The sequence below is a fragment of the Impatiens glandulifera genome, chromosome 9 (genome assembly GCF_907164915.1).
Source record: "Impatiens glandulifera chromosome 9, dImpGla2.1, whole genome shotgun sequence".
NCBI classification, from domain to species: Eukaryota; Viridiplantae; Streptophyta; class Magnoliopsida; order Ericales; family Balsaminaceae; genus Impatiens; species Impatiens glandulifera.
Window position 1 is genome coordinate 38,238,418 of NC_061870.1, and position 21,105 is coordinate 38,259,522.

General features: G+C 34.0%; 5 protein-coding genes across 7 annotated transcripts; 2 read left to right on the forward strand and 3 right to left on the reverse strand.

Moving 5' to 3' along the window:
• The first annotated feature begins 1,172 nt into the window (after positions 1-1,172).
• On the forward strand, positions 1,173-4,425 carry LOC124915071 (nuclear transport factor 2-like). 2 transcript variants are annotated; one of them, XM_047455720.1, is made up of 9 exons: positions 1,173-1,458; positions 1,552-1,686; positions 2,110-2,404; positions 2,644-2,912; positions 3,031-3,208; positions 3,331-3,452; positions 3,528-3,593; positions 3,745-3,826; positions 3,902-4,425. In XM_047455720.1, exons 1-9 carry the CDS (start codon positions 1,414-1,416, stop codon positions 4,093-4,095), a joined length of 1,386 nt encoding a protein of 461 aa, XP_047311676.1. In that variant the 5' UTR covers positions 1,173-1,413; the 3' UTR covers positions 4,096-4,425. The 2 variants fall into 2 exon arrangements, with proteins under 2 accessions (XP_047311676.1, XP_047311677.1); XM_047455721.1 differs by having other exon boundaries at positions 3,037-3,208.
• On the reverse strand, positions 4,304-5,664 carry LOC124915073. Its single transcript, XM_047455722.1, has 4 exons — positions 5,135-5,664; positions 4,877-5,049; positions 4,639-4,800; positions 4,304-4,545 (listed from the first exon to the last, which is right to left on the reverse strand). The coding sequence occupies exons 1-4, from the start codon at positions 5,486-5,488 to the stop codon at positions 4,476-4,478; spliced, it is 759 nt and encodes a 252-aa protein (XP_047311678.1). The 5' UTR covers positions 5,489-5,664; the 3' UTR covers positions 4,304-4,475.
• A 369-nt stretch (positions 5,665-6,033) lies between these two features.
• LOC124916443 lies at positions 6,034-7,872 on the forward strand. The gene has a single exon (XM_047457157.1). The coding sequence runs from the start codon at positions 6,283-6,285 to the stop codon at positions 7,870-7,872; it is 1,590 nt and encodes a 529-aa protein (XP_047313113.1). The 5' UTR covers positions 6,034-6,282.
• Positions 7,873-8,311: 439 nt separating this feature from the next.
• Positions 8,312-11,808, reverse strand: LOC124915144 (3-isopropylmalate dehydratase large subunit, chloroplastic-like). Of its 2 annotated transcripts, none has more exons than XM_047455808.1 (15): positions 11,647-11,808; positions 11,438-11,578; positions 11,185-11,355; positions 10,931-11,083; positions 10,778-10,846; positions 10,558-10,674; positions 10,399-10,473; positions 10,230-10,307; positions 10,042-10,137; positions 9,799-9,848; positions 9,501-9,555; positions 9,259-9,390; positions 9,046-9,093; positions 8,807-8,965; positions 8,312-8,704 (listed from the first exon to the last, which is right to left on the reverse strand). In XM_047455808.1, exons 1-15 carry the CDS (start codon positions 11,692-11,694, stop codon positions 8,564-8,566), a joined length of 1,533 nt encoding a protein of 510 aa, XP_047311764.1. In that variant the 5' UTR covers positions 11,695-11,808; the 3' UTR covers positions 8,312-8,563. The 2 variants fall into 2 exon arrangements, with proteins under 2 accessions (XP_047311764.1, XP_047311765.1); XM_047455809.1 differs by having other exon boundaries at positions 11,438-11,572; positions 11,647-11,798.
• Positions 11,809-12,009: 201 nt separating this feature from the next.
• LOC124914429 (glutamyl-tRNA(Gln) amidotransferase subunit B, chloroplastic/mitochondrial) lies at positions 12,010-15,236 on the reverse strand. Its single transcript, XM_047454974.1, has 9 exons — positions 14,979-15,236; positions 13,795-14,459; positions 13,498-13,707; positions 13,290-13,430; positions 13,000-13,203; positions 12,706-12,903; positions 12,539-12,607; positions 12,345-12,461; positions 12,010-12,269 (listed from the first exon to the last, which is right to left on the reverse strand). The coding sequence occupies exons 2-9, from the start codon at positions 14,413-14,415 to the stop codon at positions 12,189-12,191; spliced, it is 1,641 nt and encodes a 546-aa protein (XP_047310930.1). The 5' UTR covers positions 14,416-14,459; positions 14,979-15,236; the 3' UTR covers positions 12,010-12,188.
• Between the last annotated feature and the right edge of the window lie 5,869 nt (positions 15,237-21,105).

The following is a 21,105-nucleotide window of genomic DNA, read 5'->3' on the forward strand; positions in this document are numbered from 1 at the left end:
GTACTATTTTTAATTAGTGTTTATAGAAAAATTGTGTAAAACTTATAATTCTAATGTATCAATATTTTTGAATTAGGAAACACTACTGAACTAACAAAATGCATGTATACATATCAGTGATTAAATAGAGTAAAAATAAGCAATAGATATTGGGTTTAATCAATATTTAGGTATGGACTCTTGCCCTTAAACTAGTCTAATTAGTTAAATTTTATTTAATTATTAAAATTAAACAGTCCTGATGGAGTTTATGAAGAGATGATTAACCCTTTTTTAGAAAATGACATGATTAGTCCTCAATGTATATATATATATATATTAATATATGTATACTACTATAGATTGTTATAAAACAGTAGGCTACTACTTAGAAAAACATATTTCCCCTTTTTGAATTTAGAATTATAATATTTACATATCATTATTATTTAATAATATATGTTGTTAAATAATAAAGTAGTTTAAATGATAAAAGGATAGTAGAAATATATTTAATTATTTATTATAAAATAATTTTGCTACTTGCATAGTTTGTGAAATAATTTAAATTTAAAACAAAAAGATAATACTGCATAATATACAAGATTACAATATTAATGCACAATTATAACATAAGATATTTAGTGAAAACTTTTGTATTTTGTTCTCCAAATTTCACATTAACTTTATTTATTATGATAATATAAAAAAATTGACTTTTGCTTTCTTAAAAAAATAAAATCACAAAAAAAGGTCATTCATACTTTTTCTTTGACCAAAAATAATAAGATATTGATCATTTTCATTAATTCGGTTTATTTTAAAATAAATTTTATTCAAAATGAATTGATTATAGTTAGATATTATTTGAATATTTTAATGAAAAAAAATCAGTTTATTAATTAATTATTTTATTTATTTATTTATTTAATTTTTCTCTGTCTTATTGAATAACAAATTAGGAAATAACAAATTAGGGTTGGTTTTGTAAAGAGGAGATTATAGTAATCATATAATGCCTTGAGTTCTTAGGAAAAAAATCTGAGTTAATAATCTAACGATTGTGGAAGAACCAACGAATTAACTTAGTGGCGTAAATCGACGGTGGTAAAAGACTGTGCATGTTAGCAAGTGAGGAGCGATTTAGGGAATCACGGTGCGAGAAATATGTAAGAATAATATACGCGTCTGTGTCTGTGGTGAAGGCATAAGTCGAGCAGCTAAAAACCAGTGGAAGAGGAAATCAGTAGAATCTCTCTCGTCTCTCTCTCTCTCTCTCTCTCTCTCTCTCTCTCTCAGTCTAAGGGTTTTCTGCTTGCAGTCTACCTTCAGTCTATCTGTAATCCTCATCGTCGGATCATTTTCAACTCAAGACGAGCGGAATCTCTAAACGCATTGCAGATCTGGTCCTCTGTTAGGGAATTGAACAATCTTATGTCCATGTCTTCACCTTATCAAGTTCACGTCACCGCTGCGCAGGTTTCTATCGTTAATGTTTTTATCTAATGTATGTATCTATTGATTTTCTCGCTATTCAATTGTCTGACTATGTTCTATCGGATAAACGTTCAGGTAGCATCTTACTTCGTCGGCCAGTACTATCAGGTGCTGCAGAATCAGCCTGAGTTTGTGCATCAGTTTTACACCGATGCTAGCACTGTGGTCCGCATTGATGGGCACACTCGTGAGATGGCCAGTGGAATGCTGGTAATCTATTCATCTTTCAGTTTTACATACAATAATGATATTTGATTTGATTGATTGATTTGGAGATTGTGTTTCTACTTGTGCTTGATTGATGATGATGGATGACCTTTACATGATTTTAATTCTATTAGAAATCAAATGCAATCATAATTTAACCTAATCATGCTTAGAATTGAAATAGATAAACTAGTATATATGCTAACCTAATTAATACTTTCAGTAATTATGTAGCTACTACTACAATTATACTTTTGTTTCGAAGGGCCACGTGTATGTGGGCGATTGGCCCTTCGAAACCCTAACATCCGTGTCGCATATATATATATATATATATATATATATATATATACCTTTTGTTTTTGTTTCATGTGAAAACATGAATTTGAGTTTGGTTGATATCCTCTTTTGACTTCTTGCTTGCAGCAAATCCATACACTGGTTAAGTCTCTTGATTACCGTGGAGTAGAAATCACGACACTACATTCTCTGGAGTCTTGGAACGGAAGTGTGATGATGATGGCTACAGGTGTGGTACATACTAAGGTTTCCAATGCAAGGCGAAAATTTGCGCAGACTTTTTGCCTTGCTCCGCAGGAGAAAGGCTTCTTCCTTTTAAACGACATATTTCATTATATTGAGGATGACTCTGTCAGTCCACTTGCTTACTTTCCTAACATGAGAACCCAAGTGAACGTTTCACCAACTACTCAAGGAACAGGTATTGTTGACCACCATTACAATCATTTTATAAGCTGTTCTTTGATCTGAAAATGTCATTGTAATTTGTCATGGAATTCAAGCAGTTGATAAATCTATGTAACTATGTCTCAATTGCATAGAGCTTGGAACAGCCATGTTCTGGAAATTCTTTAGCATTTAGTTGTAACTTCTCTTTTAGGATAATACATCTTTCTGTTTTTACCACAATCTTTACTGAAATGAATAAGGATCTTGCAGCATCTACTAACTTCATGTTAGTTGGAGACAATAATCCCATGGAGTACACAAATCCAGCAGATTTCAAAGAAAATGGTGCACCGAATAACTACAGCTTCTCCGATTCACTGCTGCTGCATGCTTCCGAGGTTGACAATATTTCTGCAGATAAGTTTACACAGCTGTCCAACGGGTCTATTCCCAATGCAGTTGCTTCCTTGCAAGAATATATGTCTCCTCCAACTGAAGAGCCTGCTGAAGAACCGCAGAAACACACTTACGCTTCAATTGTACGCATTTATTTCTTGATTGACTTCCACTTGCTATTTAAGGAAAACTTTTTATACAACTTCTCTAATTTTGTCTATATAAAGCTAGCTATTAAACTTTTTGTTTTTTAACTGGAAGTTGCAGGTTACGAAAGGGCAATCTGTCCCATCAGCGCCTTCCCAGGCCCATATCAACAAGTCTAAACCTGCTCCAGAATGGAATCATGTCTCAGAACCTCAGCACACTGTGGCGTCTGCAAATGCTGTAGAAACCTCTCCGCCTGATGCTGAAGAGGAGAGTCCTCTGGTGGAAGAAGGTCAATATTTCCCTTATACCTTGAATTTTTAATACTGACATAAGAAGAATGCCATCTTCCTAATGGAGAAATCTAATTTGGGATTGTTACTTAAACCTTTTTCCAATATCAAATGTTTGCAGGTGAACTTAAATCTGTATATGCGAGAAACTTACCTCCTACTGTGTCTGTTTCTGAAATTGAGGAGGAATTCAAGAGATTTGGCAAACTTGGGCCAGATGCCATTGCAATTAGAAATCGGAAGGTTTGTTCATTAAATTTTGGTACCTCCTTATTCCGCTTGAGAGCCTTTCTTGACGTTTCTTCTGCCAATGTGTAGGACCTTGGCGTGTGTTATGCCTTTATTGAATTTCTTGATATAACTGGAGTCCACAATGCTATCAAGGTAAATAATAATGCCCAAGTTAAAATGATTTTGTTTAATTTAATCAAATAAGAGGTATTTGCAAGGCAGACCCTCTTTTACCCTAACTCTGATCATGATAAGAATATTGACATTTCCATTTATTTATTTATCCTTCTGGTTTATCTTTTAGGCGGCATCAGTTGAGATAGGTGGGCAGCAAGTATTCATTGAAGAGCGCAGGGCGAACAGATACAGTGGATTCCGAGGAGGAAGTAAGTACAAAGCTTCAATACTGTTTTAAAGACAATATAATGATTATTTCTATAACTGTTAAATTTTTGGAACAGGAAGAGGAAGGTACAGAGGTGGGCATCAATATGGCGGCCCAAGAGGTGGTCGTTTTGGAAGAGGGTATGGTCAGGACGCAGGAGAGTACTACAATAACAGGGGGAGGGGGAATGGTTACTACAGACCATCCGGGAGGCAAGACAGGGGGGTGTTTGTTTCTAGGGCGACGCAAGACCAGTCAGAATATGAATGATGAGATTGATTGATGGTTTGGTTTTAAAGTTGAGTGGCGAAATTTTGGGGACTAGCTTTCATCATTTAACATTACATTCTTCTCCCTCCCTTCTACAAGATATATATTTTTAGATTCTTCTCCCTCCCTTCTACAAAATATATATTTTTAGACTCAGTACAATATATATTCTTCTTGTTTCTCCTAGGTGGAGGAGGAGATTAGAATCATTAGAACAAATTTTGTTTGTGGTTTTTCTTTCTTTCTTTTTTTTTTTGATAAAACATATCCCAGAGTTTACATAATTGATTACAATTTTATTGAAAGAAATCCCTTTATTTGTGGATGATATATGTTGGCTGCAGGTCCTGTTGTTGTTGTTGTTGTTCTTCTTCTTCTGGTTACTTTGAAGTAATCTCATCTTGGCAGTCGGTTTCCCACAGGAATCTAGCATAGGCTGCCAGTGTATTACTGGAAACCAAAAGAGGAAAGAATATTAAAATTGTTTTTTTTAGACTACTACTACTACTACTACTTTGTGGCAAAATGATATGAATGAATCACCTGTCATTTGGGTTGGTTTGAATTGCCATTTCAAAGTATTCTTCAGATTCTGGTGCTGGTGGTGCTGGTGCTGCTAAAGGTAATTGTGAGGGCTCATCCTCATCATCTTCACTTTCTTCTCCTGCTTCCCAAAGAAAACGAGCAAACTCTGCCAGAATATTGCTGGGAAAACAGAAACAAAGTTAAATTTGACTGCAATGGAGGGGATAGGAATATTGAAGGTAGGTAGCTAGCTTACCTATCATTTGGAGCAGCTAGAGCAGCACGATGAAAGTAATCTGATGCAATTTTGTAGTCATGATGGAGTTCCCAAATAAGTTTAGCATAAAGTAATAGGATTTCACCGTCTTCAGGATCAGCTATTGTAGCCTTCAAGTAATATTCCTCTGCTCTTTCTAATTCTCCCTTTGACTGTTTGAAACTTTAATTAGCTACGTTTAGTTTTTTAACAGGGAAAGGGGAATGCATGAATGAATGAATGAACAGACTGACTGACCTGCAAAAGATGGGCATAATTTCTTAGGAAAAGAGCATTAGAAGGATTTTGGGTCACCATCTTCTTGAAATATTCCTCAATGTCGACATCACTTTGTCCATGGCCAAATGCTTCTTCGTCTTCCTCAAGTAACAAATCCATGGCATTATTCTTCCCAAAGCTGAATTCACCAGAATCGAAACTTGCTAATGCTTCTCTTCTTCTGTCTCCACTTGTTGTCACAGATCTCTCCACACCGCCATCATCACCACCCCCACCACCACCATATTCCAACATTATTTCTCTTGCTATCGCTCCATCTTTCTCTCCCTCTCCTGTAGCGTACACAGAAAACGATGCAGCTGAATGCAACATGGATCTATCTCTTCAAAAAGGACAGAGTTTGTAGCAGGTGGTCACAGTCCGATCTGAGCTGCAGAAAGGATCTAGATCCAAAGAGGAGGAGAGTTTAGGACCGACTTTTGAGCCGAGATGAAACAACAAGATAAGCCTCTTCGGTCTCTTGTGCCCAATTCAAGCCTTACACTCGAAATTAATGAATGGAATAGAATATAATAAAAAGATATTTATTTCTACCAAAAAAGAAATATAAAAATAATGAAAATCAACCACACATGTCCTCTTTATTATCACAAGATAGTCAATTGCTTTGCATGACATCCCCTCTCTCCTCTTCTCATCACATGGTTGGCCCATCACCCATGATATATCATTTGTTTTGGTTTAAGATATAATTTAGATACTTTGTTATATATTATTATTATTATTATTTTCTTACATACACAATCAATTTTTATTATTATAGTATTTGTTCTCAAATTAGACAAATTAATTGGTTGGTTGGTTTGGTTTGGTTTGGGGGAAAAGAATAGGAAAATTGGTTATTTTGCTAAATTAATTGGATGGTTCTCTTTTGTTCTCCTCTGTCCCTAACTGCTGTGCCCAAACGTGAATGCCAACATTTCCTTTCGTCGTCCCCTTTTCACATACGGGGACGGCGGCCGGAAAATCATCCACCACCAACCCCCATCAATACATAAAATAAGAACAACAACAACAACAATCGTTGCCATTTATTTATATCTAACCGGGGCGACTCACTCAGCCATCAATAAGATCGATCGATCGATCGGTCGATCCTCATCAACATGGCTGCAGCAATGAACCCATTTCAGCTTCTCGAGATTAACATAATCTCTGCCCAAGATCTTCAGCTACACTCCAAAAAGATGAGGTCTTTCGCCACCGCTTGGGTCCACACCAACCGCAAACTCACCACCGTAACCGACACCCAAGGTGGAAACAATCCCACTTGGAACGATAAATTCGTCTTCCGAATCGACGAGGAATTTCTTCGCCGGGATACATCCGCCGTCATGATCGAGATTTATTCCGTTGGCTGGTGGAAGAACACCTTAATCGGAACTGTCAGGGTACTCATCGGCAACCTCTTTCCCCCACAATCCGCCGCCAAACGCCACCAAGCCCAACGTGGCATGCGATTTGTCGCCCTCCAGGTTCGCCGCCCTTCCGGAAGGCCTCAGGGAATTCTCAATATCGGAATTACCGTTCTCGACCCATCGAAGCGAAGCATGCCTCTTTATAACCATTTAGCAGCCTCCTCCGCCGCCTCTGCAGTTGGGTTTCGCGATTTGATGGAAGAGAACGGCACCGGTGGCTGGAACCAGAAAGCTGGAAGCTTTTTACCACCTCCCGTCGAACCTGTGCTCCGGCGGTCTAAGAGCGAGCGTAGCGACTGGTTTCCAAACGACAACGATGGGTCCATTATTAGCATATTGACAAAGGAAGATATGTTTGGGAAACTCGATTCAACCCCATGGCAGGGTAAAAAGAAAGGTAAGTCGAGCTCTGTTATAAACGGGTCGGAGTTAAGAGACAATATAAAGGAGACGGGTCCTAAGAAGAAATCAAGCTCTGTCATCAATGTCCCAATATTATTTAGCCGAAAAGAAACTCGGACCGATCCCAAACCCGGTCAGAATCAACCCGAAGACCCACCCAAGGAGAAAGAGAAGCCGCCACATGCAATAAAATCGACGAAATCATCGCCCAAACCCGTTCCGGGGAAAGCAGTGGCCAAGTATTCACACCACGGACCGAAGGGTTCATCCGTAGTAAACGGTAACAATGGAGCCCCGAGAAAGGCCAATTCAATATGGTCGGATTCTGAGGTGGGTCCATCACCTTCGGAAGTGGCGGCAGTTATGGCCTCCCGACAGAGACGTTACCCGTTGGACGACGATAAGAGCTCGATGATGGACGGGTGGAGTATGGACGAAAGCGAAGAAGGGCTTAGGTCAAAGATGGAAAGGTGGCGAACCGAACTCCCACCGTTGTATGATCGTAGTTTCACCGAAAGCAGCTGCCGGGATGCTGCCGGGATGTTTTCGTGTTTTGGGAACGTATGTGGGTTAGAATGTCAAATTGTTTGCGGTAAGCCACCAGAAGAAACTAAACCCACCCGTAATGAACGAAATCAATATCAGAGTCCGTTTCGGAATGGAGGTCAGTCAGCTGGTCGGTATGAAAGCCCTTACGGAAATGCGGGTCGGTATGAAAGCCCTCAAGGGAATGCGGGTCGGTATAAAAGCCCTCGAAGAGGAGGGAATGGGGGTCGCTATCGAAGTCCTCAAGGCAAACAGGGTCGGTCGGGTGAACGGTATAGAAGCTCGCCCGACAATGTTGGTCGGACAGCTAATCGGTTTCGAAGCCCATAATCATAAATGACAACTTATAAGAACAACCCAAAACCCACCCCCCACCAAGCGGTTGGTTTGGGTGTATGTATGAATTGGCTTTTTATTAGGTATTCATATAATAAGCACCCGTCCTCTATAAATTTAGGTTTGATTGAATTTCAATTGTAACGTTGTCGATTATAATTACATGATAAATAATTAACTCACATCTTTACAATTGAAATTAACATTGTCACAAACACTCAAGGCTCATGTCTCATTTTGAGACAATTCATTTTTGTTTGATATATCAATTTAAACATGTAATATTCTTACATTTGAAGATCACCCATTTTATACTCCAATGGTTTGGTTTCAATTGAAATTTTCTATGTTTTTACATTATTCTTCATAATCAAATTCTGAATGAAAAGTTTCTAGTAGGCTATGTTATGTTTTAAAATAAGAAAAACGCATCTTAGTTCAAAATACCTTAATTTGATCAATACATTACAAAACCATCTCAATACATAAATGTGGTTGTTTCAAATTGAGCATTTATGATAATTTAGCAAGCAGATCATACAAACATGTCTGCAAGTCTTATTATTATTATTATGATAAGAATGCAAAAGTAATACTATACGCTTCAGACACCACAGCAAAAATGATAATTCTAAGACATATTTATTTGAAAATAGCTCTCATTCGCAGCAACAACATAGTGTTCTTATTGTAGAAAATCTCTTGGATCAGTAACGAAACCAGTCAAAGCAGATGCTGCGGCCGTGTAGGGAGAAGCCAGATAAATCTGGCCCTCTTTGTGCCCCATCCGACCTGGAAAATTCCTATTTGTAGTCGATACGCATACCTGCAATAGCAGTAAAATCCCATTCCCGCCATTTCTAAACAGTAAGCACACGTAACATAGATACACAGGTTTGGTTTTATAAAGTGTAAGAAGAAAACTTGCCTTTGGCTCATTTAGACGTGCATAAGTATCTTTAGGGCCACCCAAACAAGCCCCACAACTGGGACTTGCAGGTGTGTCACAGCCAGCTTCCTCAAATATCTGTGAGCAAGTCTTCCCACCAGATCCAGGAACCGGTATAGTGTATAAATCCACCCAGACCTAAAAATCGCTCTTAATTGATCAGCTAGAGAATTCTCACCTACATTTCACTATTTAAGCCATAAAAGATACTAACTAACCTTCTGAGTGGCAGGAACTAGAAAAGTGGGTACTTTAATCTTCTTCCCCTGCACATCCATACATTTTATCCCATTTCAAGGATTATTTAAGTTCAAACTCCAATTCACCAAAAAAGAAGAAAATTTGTTCCAAATGGATGCTTTAACAAATTCAACTCAAAAAATTTAAAGACACCAACAGTAGTAGAAAGAAGAGTTTATAGAAAGTCACACCGAAGCAAGAAAGACTTTTGCTGCAGCAAGGAAATCCTCGTATTTTCCACCAGTACAAGATCCAATATAAACTCTGTCAATCTTCACATCTTTACATTCTCTGGCTAAGGCCCTATTGTCAGGAGAATGAGGCTGCAAAATTACGATCCAAAACTAAAATTTAAATATTTTAATTTCAGAAATTGCAATGAAATATAGATGACAATTCCGCTTATAATTTAATCATTAATCAAACATTTCACCTTTGCCACCAAAGGCTCCAATTTTGAGACGTCAAATCTGTATTCTGAAAGAAATCTGAATGAAATACATAAGATAGATAGTCAATAGAACGCTCGATATGAAAGGAGGAAACAGGCAAGTAAAAGGTCCTGGTAGACAAAAAAAATTAATTCAGGACCCCTCACTTAATGAACATCCATAAACCTGAGTTTTGACAAGGTAAGCAACAACTAAATCACTTTTTTATCACTCTTGTTAAATTGAAAGGGGTAAACAAATTTATCACCAGAACAACAGTTTCAAATACACTTTGATTACCTAGCTTGATCATCACTGTAAAATGCTTCATACGGCACAGAAGTTCTATCCTGATTAAATGACAAGATAAAAAGTATATAGATCTTAGTCAACACAAAACCAAATTCAACAATCAAATTCAATAAAGTTTAGAGTGTCTTGGGTCTTTTTGGCTTGCATATTTTTACAGAATTGTTGTAACATACCACCAAAGGAGCATTTTGTTCTGCAAGTAACCGAAAACATCCATAGAAAATAACTGACCTTAAGGTACTCATGCGTGGTTGAATCAGCAGGTACAACTCCGTTTTTGCCTCCAGCTTCAACAACCATGTTACACAAGGTCATCCTCTCTTCCATCTTAGCAGAAACAAGACAAACAAAAAGTACTAGGTTACCAATGAACGAAATCTGCATACTCCGACCTTGTGAAAATTGTTTGACAAACTTACAGTTAAACTTTCAACTGTAGATCCAACGAATTCCATCGCTTTAAATGTTGCTCCTGCCATAGATATTTCACCAATAATCTGCAAAAACAGAAACAAAACAAGTTTACGAGTTATCCATTACAACTCCATTGGCAAAAATTAGGTAATCAAAAGATAAGAAAACATTAACCTGTAAAATCAAATCCTTTGCCATCAAATAATCCGGCATTTCACCATCCAATACAAATCTGAGTGTTGGAGGCACCTGAAATTTAGATGTGAAGGAACAATTAACAGTTATCAATTATAACTACTTGACGCATAAAAAATGAGAAAAACATTATCAAACCTTTAGCAGAACCTTTCCGGTGCCCAGCACAAAACCTGCATCAGTATTACCTATTCCAGTTGCAAACTGGCCAAATGCTCCAGCAGTACATGTGTGAGAATCCGTGCCTAATAATACCTAAATGCAAACAAAGAAATTTCCAATTTATAAGCTCCAAGAAAATCCACCGCCTGTCTTAAGTATGTAGTATAAAAGAAAGGGTCTGAAAAAAACCAATCACCTCTCCAGGTCTACAATGGCCTTCTTGTGCAAGGGCAACATGACATACTCCTTTATAATCAGGATTGGCCTGTAGAGATAACAAACAGCGAGCAATGGGTAAAAAAGACCTGCAAAATATATGAATTTTTATCTTTTTCAACTATCCAATTACCTTAAAATTCCCAAGATCTTTGATGTCATAGAAGTACTTAATATTTTGCTCGGTGCAATAATCTCTCAAGATGTCAACATTACGATTTGCACGTTCATCGTTTGTGAAGATGTAGTGATCAGGTATAACCACAATTTTTTCACGATCCCAGACCTACAAAAAAGATTGAAAAGCCTTAAGAATTTAGGACAGATAGCTTTAAGTTAACTGAAACAATAGGAGTTGTTATGACAACAAAATAAGTAAGTAAGTACCTTAGCATTAGCGCCGAACTCTTTCTTAAAAATCCCAAAAGAACCAGGACCGCAGACATCATGAGTCATGAGGACATCAACATTAACCCACAAATTCTCACCTGGGCTTAAATGAGTTCTCTCAGATGCCCTTGCCAAGATCTTCTCAGTCATGGTCATCGCAGTCTTCACCTATATAAGTTTACAGGAAATAAAGGAATGACCAAACGAAACTTCATTTGAAAAATATAAAACAAACGGATCAGAACCCAACTGAACCAGTCGTAGAAGGATTCCGGTCAGTTTGCTTCTGCGTAGACATGACTGATGAAATCTTCCTGGATGTCTTTTTCTTGGAAAAAATAAACGAAGGTTGGGTAGCGAAAGAAGATAGCCCGTTAACATCTTTCTGAAACTACAAACCAAAACTGAACCCCGTCAAGAGAATTGAGATAGATTGGTAACAAAATGATGGAATAATACCTTGTTGATTAAGTGACTGGAGCTTGATGCAATAGCCGATGACGCCATTTGAGAGACTCTATCAAATATCTTTGCAAATCATCAAAGGAAACCTCTGCTAATAACAAAATGAATTATATGTGCTAGAGAAGACCAGAAAATAGAGAGGCAGGCGGCTGGAACTGGACTGGAATGGTTGATTTGGTGCCTCAACTTCAGCCTTATGTATAATTAACCCCCTTAATATTTTGTTCCTATAATTAACCTCATCAAATTTGGTTAATCTTCTTTTGTTAATTGTTATTATTGAGTAACATCTCTTGATAAAAAATATTAATCTTTGCAGCAACAAAATAATAAAAGACCCTACCAAATACCACACAGTGAGAATGAAAAATTATTATTATCGTTAATCTAATAATAAATATTATTATTATTTTAAACCACCAAACAAAAACAAAAACAAAAACAAAATTGTGGAATAGCTTTACAAAATGAATCAAGGTTCAAACTAGAAACCAAAAATAAAATGGTACAAAGAATGACAAATACAGAATATATCTTCAGCTCTTTGCATTCAGTTTCTCCAAAAGGACTTTGTTCAGAAGCCCCGGATTTGCCTTTCCTTTCGATAGTTTCATTATCTAATCACACATTCAAAATATCAAATATATTATACTTGGACAAATGTTTTATTAGTCAAATTAAATGTTGTTTACCTGGCCAGCAAAAAAGCCCTGTAGTTTTGTCTTGCCGCCACGATATTGTTCAAGCTGCTTTGGATTCTCCGCAATTACTTTGTCCACCATTTTTTCAATCTCAACCGGGTCGACTATCTGTTAATTGCATGATAAAAACATATGATTAGTCCTGCTGTATGAACCGGCTGGAGTTCGAAGGCTTCAAATCATACCTGAACCAAGTCCTTTTCTTCTATTAGTCCCTTCACTGTTCCTCCTTTAGCCATTAACTCAAACAGAATCTGCATAGTTTGTAAAAGAAAAAGAAAAAAAAAAAGCAGCAGTAATTAGTTGAACAATTAGAGGAACTAGTACTAGTGGGATAGATCATATGCAATACCTCTTTACCAATCTTTCCACTGATGGTTGCATCTTTTATTGATGCAATGAGCTCCGCTAGCTCTTTCGGGGAGAGTTTAACCTCATTTATCGATAGCTTCTCATTTTTCATATAAGCAGCTATATCACCCATTATCCAATTGGTTGCAAGCTTTACATCAGCTCCATTCTTGATAGTTGCATCAAAAAAATCTGCAACCTGTTATATTTGTCAAAAGAGAAAGAATAAACTTGCAAGTGAGGATATTATTTAACGAACCCACAAAAGAAGCAGTTAAATTTAATCTTTATTTACATTGAGATCATTCGCTAGGAAAAGAACATCCTGCATTGTTAAACCCATTTCCTCATATCTCCGGCGCTTTGTTTCTGGAAGCTCGGGTAATGAGCCGCTCATCTGATTGATGTATTCATTGCTTATAATAACTTCTGGAAGGTCAGGCTCAGGAAAATACCGGTAATCAGCTAGACCTTCCTTTTTCCTCATTGTCACTGTTTTCTAAACAAGCATGATAAAGTAGAAGAAGCAATTAAATCAACAAAACTAGTCATGTAAGATAGCTAGAATCAAATTATGGCTATTACCTGGGATCCCTCGTCCCATAGACGAGTCTCTTGAACAATTTCTCCAGCTTGACCTTCTTCGTGCAGAAGAACTTGTCTTGAAATCTCAAAATCAATGGCTCTATTTATGGATGAGAAAGAATTCAAATTCTTTATCTCAACCTGTTAAGGAAATATTAGTCCAGGCCATAAGAACATACATGTAAAAGTTTCTCTTGACTAGTTATACCTTTGTACCAAACTCTAATTGACCAATTGGGCGGACAGAAACATTGACATCACATCGAAGGGAACCTTCTTGCATATTGCCATTGCTCACTCCCAAATACCTAACCAGCCTCTGCATTTCCGCTGCATATTCCGCAGCTTCAATACCAGTCCTCATGTCAGGTTCAGAAACAACCTCAAGCAAAGGAACCCCTGCTCTATTCAGATCAACCTGCAATCGGAAATCAACACAATCTTATCAGTGCAAGCACATTCATAGATGGACGAGAAAGATTAAAGGTGAATGGCAAGTACTTTCCTCTGAATAACTACCATCAGAAGAGTGCAGTAATTTTCCAGCATCTTCTTCCATGTGAACCCTAGTAATGCCGAACCTTCTATGCCCACCTCCGAATTCAACTGGAAGATCGACGTCAATGAAGCCTTTACTCGCAATTGGGATGTCAAATTGAGATATTTGATACCCTTTTGGAAGGTCAGGATAGAAGTATTGTTTCCTATCGAACTTGGAGTTCAAAGACAATTTGCAATTGAGTGCAAGACCTAATTTCACTGCAAATTCAATGACTTTGGAGTTTAGGACAGGTAATGCCCCGGGCAGACCCATACAAACTGGGCAGACTGTGGTGTTTGGATGAGCTCCGTAAGTGTAGGGGCAGCAGCAGAAGGCCTTGGTTATGGTGGATAGCTGCACATGGGTCTCAATACCAATGACTGACTCGTAATCATCAGAAATCTTGTTCATCTTCTTCGAATGATTAGTCGAGATTTTGAATTGAGGCTGCTCTTCTTGGGCAGCAGTTTGGGTTCCAGAACTCCGCATTGAGCAAAAGACATAATTATGGTTTCTTGCTAAAAACCCTGATGGGCGAAGCAGAAACGGGCGCGACTGAATACCTTTGAACAATGTCAAGGCCATATTCCCGGAAACTCAGTCCAATTTGAACATCAAGGAATACGCACCTTCCATGCATCGAAAACAGAACATCATCCATAAAAATAAGGCAAAACAATAAAACTAATTAAATACTCATGAGCCATGAGGTCGTGGATTCGAGCCTTCACAGCCATTTTCAGAAGAAGAAGAAAATTACATACAGTATCAAAAGGTAAGTGTTATAAAAATTAGCACTTTCGAATTCAACTATAACAACTTAAGTCTGTAGATTTTTTGAACAAAAAACTCAATCAAATCATCTTCTTACTTTAACTTATGATACTATTTATTTTCAATTTTCAATCTACGTCGCAGTACCTATAATATAAACAATTTGTTAGCATACACATGATTATTTGCATTTAAACGAGAAAAATAAAACCCAATTAAACAATGGAACAAACATGATACAGTCTGCAGGCAGAGAAATTAGATATACTATAACAAATTATTTGAAAGGTAGCAATTTAACCTAATTAAACAAGATACAAAATGCAGTCTGCATAGAAATATTATAACAAATTGGGATTTGAAATTGGGTGTACCAGTACGGTGGGGGAAGGTCCGGACGATTGGAGACGGCGAAGAGTCGACCGTAGTCTCTTTTGTGTCTGTCGGAGGAAGAGTGCTGCCGAGGGAGAGATGAGTCGACAGTCGACTGAGGTTGATGACCTTGGTCGTCGACGGCGGTCGTCGACGGCAGTGTACGGAGGAGGATAAGTGGAGGGAGGGCGAAATAATGGCGGGTCTGTTGAGGAGGGAAATGAGATAGAGAATTGAAGGTACAGTGAGCTCTGCTTGGATATGCGGCTGCCCGTCAAGAAATCAGATGGGGCAACTTCTTTAAGGGTTTGGGTTTTATTTGGGTGCGGGTCGGCATTTGTCGGGTCGTGCGTCACATGGACGCGCCGTCAACGGTTAATGAGGACGTGTAAAATCTTACTTCCGATTATAAAATTCCTAAAATAACTCATTTTACAAATTGAAAACGCATTTTGAATGTTTTATCTGTAAATAGAAATACATTTTTCAATATAATATATTTATGTATTTACAAAGTTTAATTTAAATATATACAACCTATGGGATTGCATGATTCTTAAGTTAAACCATCTAGTTATATTAAAATCAGATAACATGATAAGAATGTATACTTTCTAAATTGAAATTGAAGAAGAAAAAAATCAAATATCCATACCTATATAAAAATAAATAAATCCGTTTTTGATAATTTGAATTTTTTATTATTATTTGGCACTAAACTATAAATAATTAGTAATCCACCTTTCATTTCAATCTCATGGTGTTTGTGTATACTATTCATAATACTACTCTTAAGTTTTTCTATAAGTGTTTCTCAAAATTAAATTATGAATTAATTATTCAAAATATTAAAATGTTTTAATTTGATAACATAGATACTAGATAGATAGATAGAAAAGATGTATAAGATTATTCCATCTAGGCCTACAAGAAATAATATTTATCTACCAATCTTAAAATCAAGATTAATGAGCAGTTTAGTGAAATAAAACTATTACTAGTTATGAATAATTTATTTAAAAAATATATATTTTAATACTTAAAATAATATTTAATAATTAATATTATATATAATCTTGTATACAGTATACATTCATTAACATCTCTATATTTTTTAACATTACTATTAGGGTGTGTTTGATGAGGGGAAATTGGAATTGGCATTGGAATTCTAATTCCAATTCCATGAGAATTGGCATTGAATTACAATTCAATTCCTATATTTGGAAAAATGATAGAATTGTAATTCAATTCTAATTCCTATGTTTGAGAAAATGATAGGATTGTAATTCAATTCTAATTCCAATGTTCGTAAAATAAAATATTGGTTCAAAATGTTAACTTTTAAAATATGTTTTCACGTTTTGGGACGTTTAATATGTTTTTGACATTTTTTGACATTTTCACACGTTTTTCACACGTTTTAACACGTTTTTCACATTTTCACACGTTTTTCACGTTTTTCACACGTTTTAACACGTTTTTCAAGTTTTTCACACGTTTTCACGTTTTTCAAACGTTTTTCACGTTTTTCACATGTTTTTCACGTTTTTCACGTTTTCACATTTTCACACGTTTTAACACGTTTTTCACGTTTTCACACGTTTTAACATATTTTTTATACGTTTTTACGTTTTTTACACGTTTTAACACGTTTTCACGTTTTTCACACATTCTAACACATTTTTTACGTTTTTCACACGTTTTCACGTTTTTCACGTTTTCACACGTTTTTCACACGTTTTTCACACGTTTTAACACGTTTTTCACGTTTTTAACACGTTTTCAAACGTTTTCACGTTTTTTACACGTTTTAACACGTTTTAACACGTTTTTCACACGTTTTAACAAGTTTTTCACATTTTCACACATCTTTCATACTTTTTTACACGTTTTTCACATGTTTTAACACGTTTTTTTACGTTTTTTACACGTTTTAACACGTTTTTTTACACGTTTTAACACGTTTTTCACGTTTTCACACGTTTTCACGTTTTTTCACACGTTTTTCACATTTTTGGCACATTTAACATGTTTTTGACATTTTTAATATGTTTAACATGTTTTTCACACGTTTTGATAGGTTTAAAACGTGTTAAACCTATTAATAGCGTGAAAACGTGTTAAACGTATAAAAATGTGTTAAATGTGTCAAAAACGTAAAAAAACATGTGAAACGTGTCAACAACGTGTTAAACGTGTTAAAACATTTTAAACGTGTTAAAAACATGAAAACGTGTCAAAAACGTGTCAAACGTTCCAAACATGTGAAAAACTTGTTAAACATGCCAAAACGTAAAAAACGTGTTACACGTGTCAAAAATGTGGTAAACGTGTCAAAAACGTAAAAAAAGTGTTAAATGTGTTAAAAACGTGAAAACATGTTAAACGTATCAAAAACGTAAAAAAATGTGTTAAATGTGTCAAAAACGTGAAAACGTGTTGAACGTGTCAAAAACGTGTTAAACATGTGAAAACTTGTTAAACATGCCAAAACGTGTTAAACGTGTCAAAAATGTGGTAAACGTGTTAAAAACGTAAAAAAATGTGTTAAATGTGTCAAAAACGTGAAAATGTGGTAAACGTGTCAAAAACGTGTTAAATATGTGAAAAACTTGTTAAACGTGCCAAAACCTGAAAAACGTGTAAAACGTGTTAAAAATGTGGTAAACGTGTCAAAAACGTGTTAAATGTGTCAAAAACGTGAAAACGCGTTAAACATGTCAAAAATGTAAAAAAACGTGTTAAATGTGTCAAAAACGTGAAAACGTGTTAAACGCATCAAAAACGTGTTAAATATGTGAAAAACTTGTTAAACGTGCCAAAACGTGCAAAATGTGCCAAAATATAAAAAACGTGTTAAACGTGTTAAAAACGTGAAAATCATGTTAAACGTGTCAAAAACGTGTTAAACGTGTCAAAGACGTGAAAAACGTGTTAAATGTATCAAAAACGTGTTAAACATGTCAAGGACGTGAAAAACGTGTTAAATGTGTCAAAACGTGTTAAACGTGTCAAAACGTGTTAAACGTGACAAAAACGTGTTAAACGTGCCAAAAACGTGTTAAACGTGCCAAAAACGTGTTAAACGTGTTAAAAACGTGAAAATCATGTTAAATGTGTCAAAAACGTGTTAGGCGTGTCAAGTACGTGAAAAACGTGTTAAATGTGTCAAAAACGTGTTAAACGTGCTAAAAACGTGTTAAACGTGCCAAAAACGTGTTAAAGATGCCAAAATATGAAAATATGTTAAACGTGTAAAAAACGTGTTAAAAACGTGTTTAATGTGTGAAAAACGTGTTAAACATGTCAAAAACATAAAAAACGTGTTAATTTGGAATTACAATTCGGACCTAAAAAGATAGGAATTGAGAACTATCAAATTACACTATATTGAATTCCATTGAAATTCTAATTCTAATTCCAATTCTTAATATTAAAGTGTCTAACAAACATAAGAATTGAAATTGGACCCTCCAATTCCAATTCCAATGCCAATTCCACGGTTATCAAACACACCCTTACAGTTTTGCTAATAAATAATAAATATTTTAATATGACATTTTAAAAGGTAAAAACAAACTTTAGTAAATGTTGGGAAAAAAATGAAAGATAACTTTTTAATACAAAAGTGCGCACGTATTTAAATAATAAAAATTCTAAACTTATAAATTTTAAAATTATTATTTAGTTGATTTGAATATTTTTTAATAAATAATAATTATTATTATAGATTATTTTAATATAACAGTTTAAATTATAAAATCAACTTGTATGATGAAAAATGAAGAAAGATAACATTTTAATTGTAAAATATATTATAAAAATTGTATTTAATGTTTTTGTGTACAAGTAAAGATATTTAAATAATATTTTTTACAGACTTTCATTAGATTATGTCCTACTTCAATTAAGTTTGCTCTCTACATTTCATTCTATTGATAAACGGAGTATTTAGTTTATTCTCGAACACATTTGTTTGTTATTTGATAGGTTTACTTTATTTAAATTTTCTATTTAATATTATATACATTCATATATATATATATATATATATATATATATATATATATATATATATATATATATATATATATATATTTTATTTTGTAAAACATTAACTAAAAAATCCGTTTTTAATTATAAGAATGTATTTGATTATATTTATTTTGAGGTTTATTATATAAAATTTTGTTTTTACAAAATTCTAAACTTACTTGTTGTATTTTTTAATATTATTAAAAATGGTTTAAATTAAAATTTTAGATAATACTTATTTTGATTTAATTTTATTATTTAATATTGAAATTGTTTTATTAATTATAATTTATATAAATTTGTTTTATTTATTATAAAATTATTTCATAATATTGATCTAAATTATTATATTATTTTGGATCATAATTATTTTTATTTTATTAAAGATACTTTTTTCATAAAAAACACATGTTTCATAAATAATATTTCATTATTATTAAATATTAAAAATAATTTTAATTAATGTCATATTTATTAAACAATACCTTTTTCTTTATATTTAACTAATTCTAATTCCAATATAGTTTTAGTACTCTTGTCAACATCAATTGTAGAAACAAGAATAGATACATTTGTGACCCACAATAAACCACTAGATAGTTAAAAGTAAAAAGATAAATTACGATTACCACACAACTAACCCCAAAATCATATTTATTTTAAAATATATATTTATGAATATATTATATGAAAACAATAATCAAAATTATTAAAGAAAACTTAATTTGAAATATATTAATAATAATTACATTAATGTTTAATGATTCGTGTCAACTATATTATAATAATAATAAACATCATATTTATTACATTACAATAATTATAACGATAAAAATAATAAGACACATTATTAATAATTTACACATAAATCATATTTCATTTAAAATATATATTTCTGAATATATTATATATCAAAATATATTTATAAGTATATTAATATTGTGAACTTACTTTAGTGGCTTGCGTTTAAGGATGACAAATTGAAACTATCACACGGTAACAAAATCAAATTATCCTATTTGGGCGGTTTTTTTCCGATTTAACCGGTAGTTAATTGGAGTTGGAGCAAAATGGTATTTGTGTTTAAGGATTACAATTTAAAACTGTCAAGCGGTAACCGAATTGAATTTTTCATTTGTGTGATTTTTCCTTGGTTTGATCAGGAGTTGATTGAGGATGGGGTAATGATGATATTTGTGTCCCCGTCCCGATCTCACATTGATTAATCTGTCTCGAACATTATAAACACAATTTAATATATAAAATCACCAATATATTTATTTATTCGTTATATTTTATAATAATTTTAATTTTATTTCTTTAGAATAATATAAATTTTCAATATATTATATTAAAATATTCGTTTATATAAATCTTTTTAAAATATGGTATAAACGATGTCTCGCAGGGATTTTCTCAAAATCAAACGTGGCGGGCATTGTAGTAAAAACAAATCTCTGAAATAAAACGGGGCGAGAATGATAAATGCATTATTCACCCCGAACTAGCTCATTACCATCTCTATTTGTGTCTCCCTCTTCGCCCCGATCATATCCGATTCTGCTTAGAATATTATAAACACAATTAAATATATTAAATGACAAATAAATTTATTTATTCATTATATTTTATAAACGTTTAAAGTTTATTTTTTAATAGTAATATGTATTTTCAATACATTATAATATAATATATTAAAAAAAATAATTTATATAATTTTTTTATATAAAATATATATTTTTTTAGAGGATAGTGTATAAGACGGTGCTTGAATTAAAATAAGACGGTATGATAATTGCATTATTCGTCTTGAACCATCCATTATCATCTTTAAAAACAAGTTATGACACATTAATTTATGATATGAGAATATAACACACTACATAAAAATAAGAAGACCCATCATGATGACGACATTACTAAATTTAACACCAAAATCACATTTAATTTAAAATATATATTTATAAATATATTATATATAGAAAATCCATTAAAATAAATATAAAAAAAACTTAATTTGAAATATATTTATAGGTATATTAATATAGCTTATCTGCATTATTAGTGATTCGTATCAACTTCGATTTATGA

Coding starts and splice junctions, on each gene's coding strand:
- LOC124915144 (XM_047455808.1), bottom strand. CDS start 11,694: ATGGCGTCATCGGCTATTGCATCAAGCTCCAGTCACTTAATCAACAAG. Junction 10,138..10,229: donor CTACAGTTGAAAGTTTAACT/GTAAGTTTGTCA, acceptor GTTTCTGCTAAG/ATGGAAGAGAGGATGACCTT. Junction 9,094..9,258: donor CAAAAGTCTTTCTTGCTTCG/GTGTGACTTTCT, acceptor ATGGATGTGCAG/GGGAAGAAGATTAAAGTACC.
- LOC124914429 (XM_047454974.1), bottom strand. CDS start 14,415: ATGGCCTTGACATTGTTCAAAGGTATTCAGTCGCGCCCGTTTCTGCTT. Junction 13,431..13,497: donor AATTAGAGTTTGGTACAAAG/GTATAACTAGTC, acceptor TTTCCTTAACAG/GTTGAGATAAAGAATTTGAA. Junction 12,462..12,538: donor AAGAAAAGGACTTGGTTCAG/GTATGATTTGAA, acceptor TGCAATTAACAG/ATAGTCGACCCGGTTGAGAT.
- LOC124915073 (XM_047455722.1), bottom strand. CDS start 5,488: ATGTTGCATTCAGCTGCATCGTTTTCTGTGTACGCTACAGGAGAGGGA. Junction 5,050..5,134: donor ATTATGCCCATCTTTTGCAG/GTCAGTCAGTCT, acceptor AGTTTCAAACAG/TCAAAGGGAGAATTAGAAAG. Junction 4,801..4,876: donor CTAGCTGCTCCAAATGATAG/GTAAGCTAGCTA, acceptor CTGTTTTCCCAG/CAATATTCTGGCAGAGTTTG.
- LOC124915071 (XM_047455720.1), top strand. CDS start 1,414: ATGTCCATGTCTTCACCTTATCAAGTTCACGTCACCGCTGCGCAG. Junction 2,405..2,643: donor ACCAACTACTCAAGGAACAG/GTATTGTTGACC, acceptor AGGATCTTGCAG/CATCTACTAACTTCATGTTA. Junction 3,594..3,744: donor GAGTCCACAATGCTATCAAG/GTAAATAATAAT, acceptor TTTATCTTTTAG/GCGGCATCAGTTGAGATAGG.
- LOC124916443 (XM_047457157.1), top strand. CDS start 6,283: ATGGCTGCAGCAATGAACCCATTTCAGCTTCTCGAGATTAACATAATC.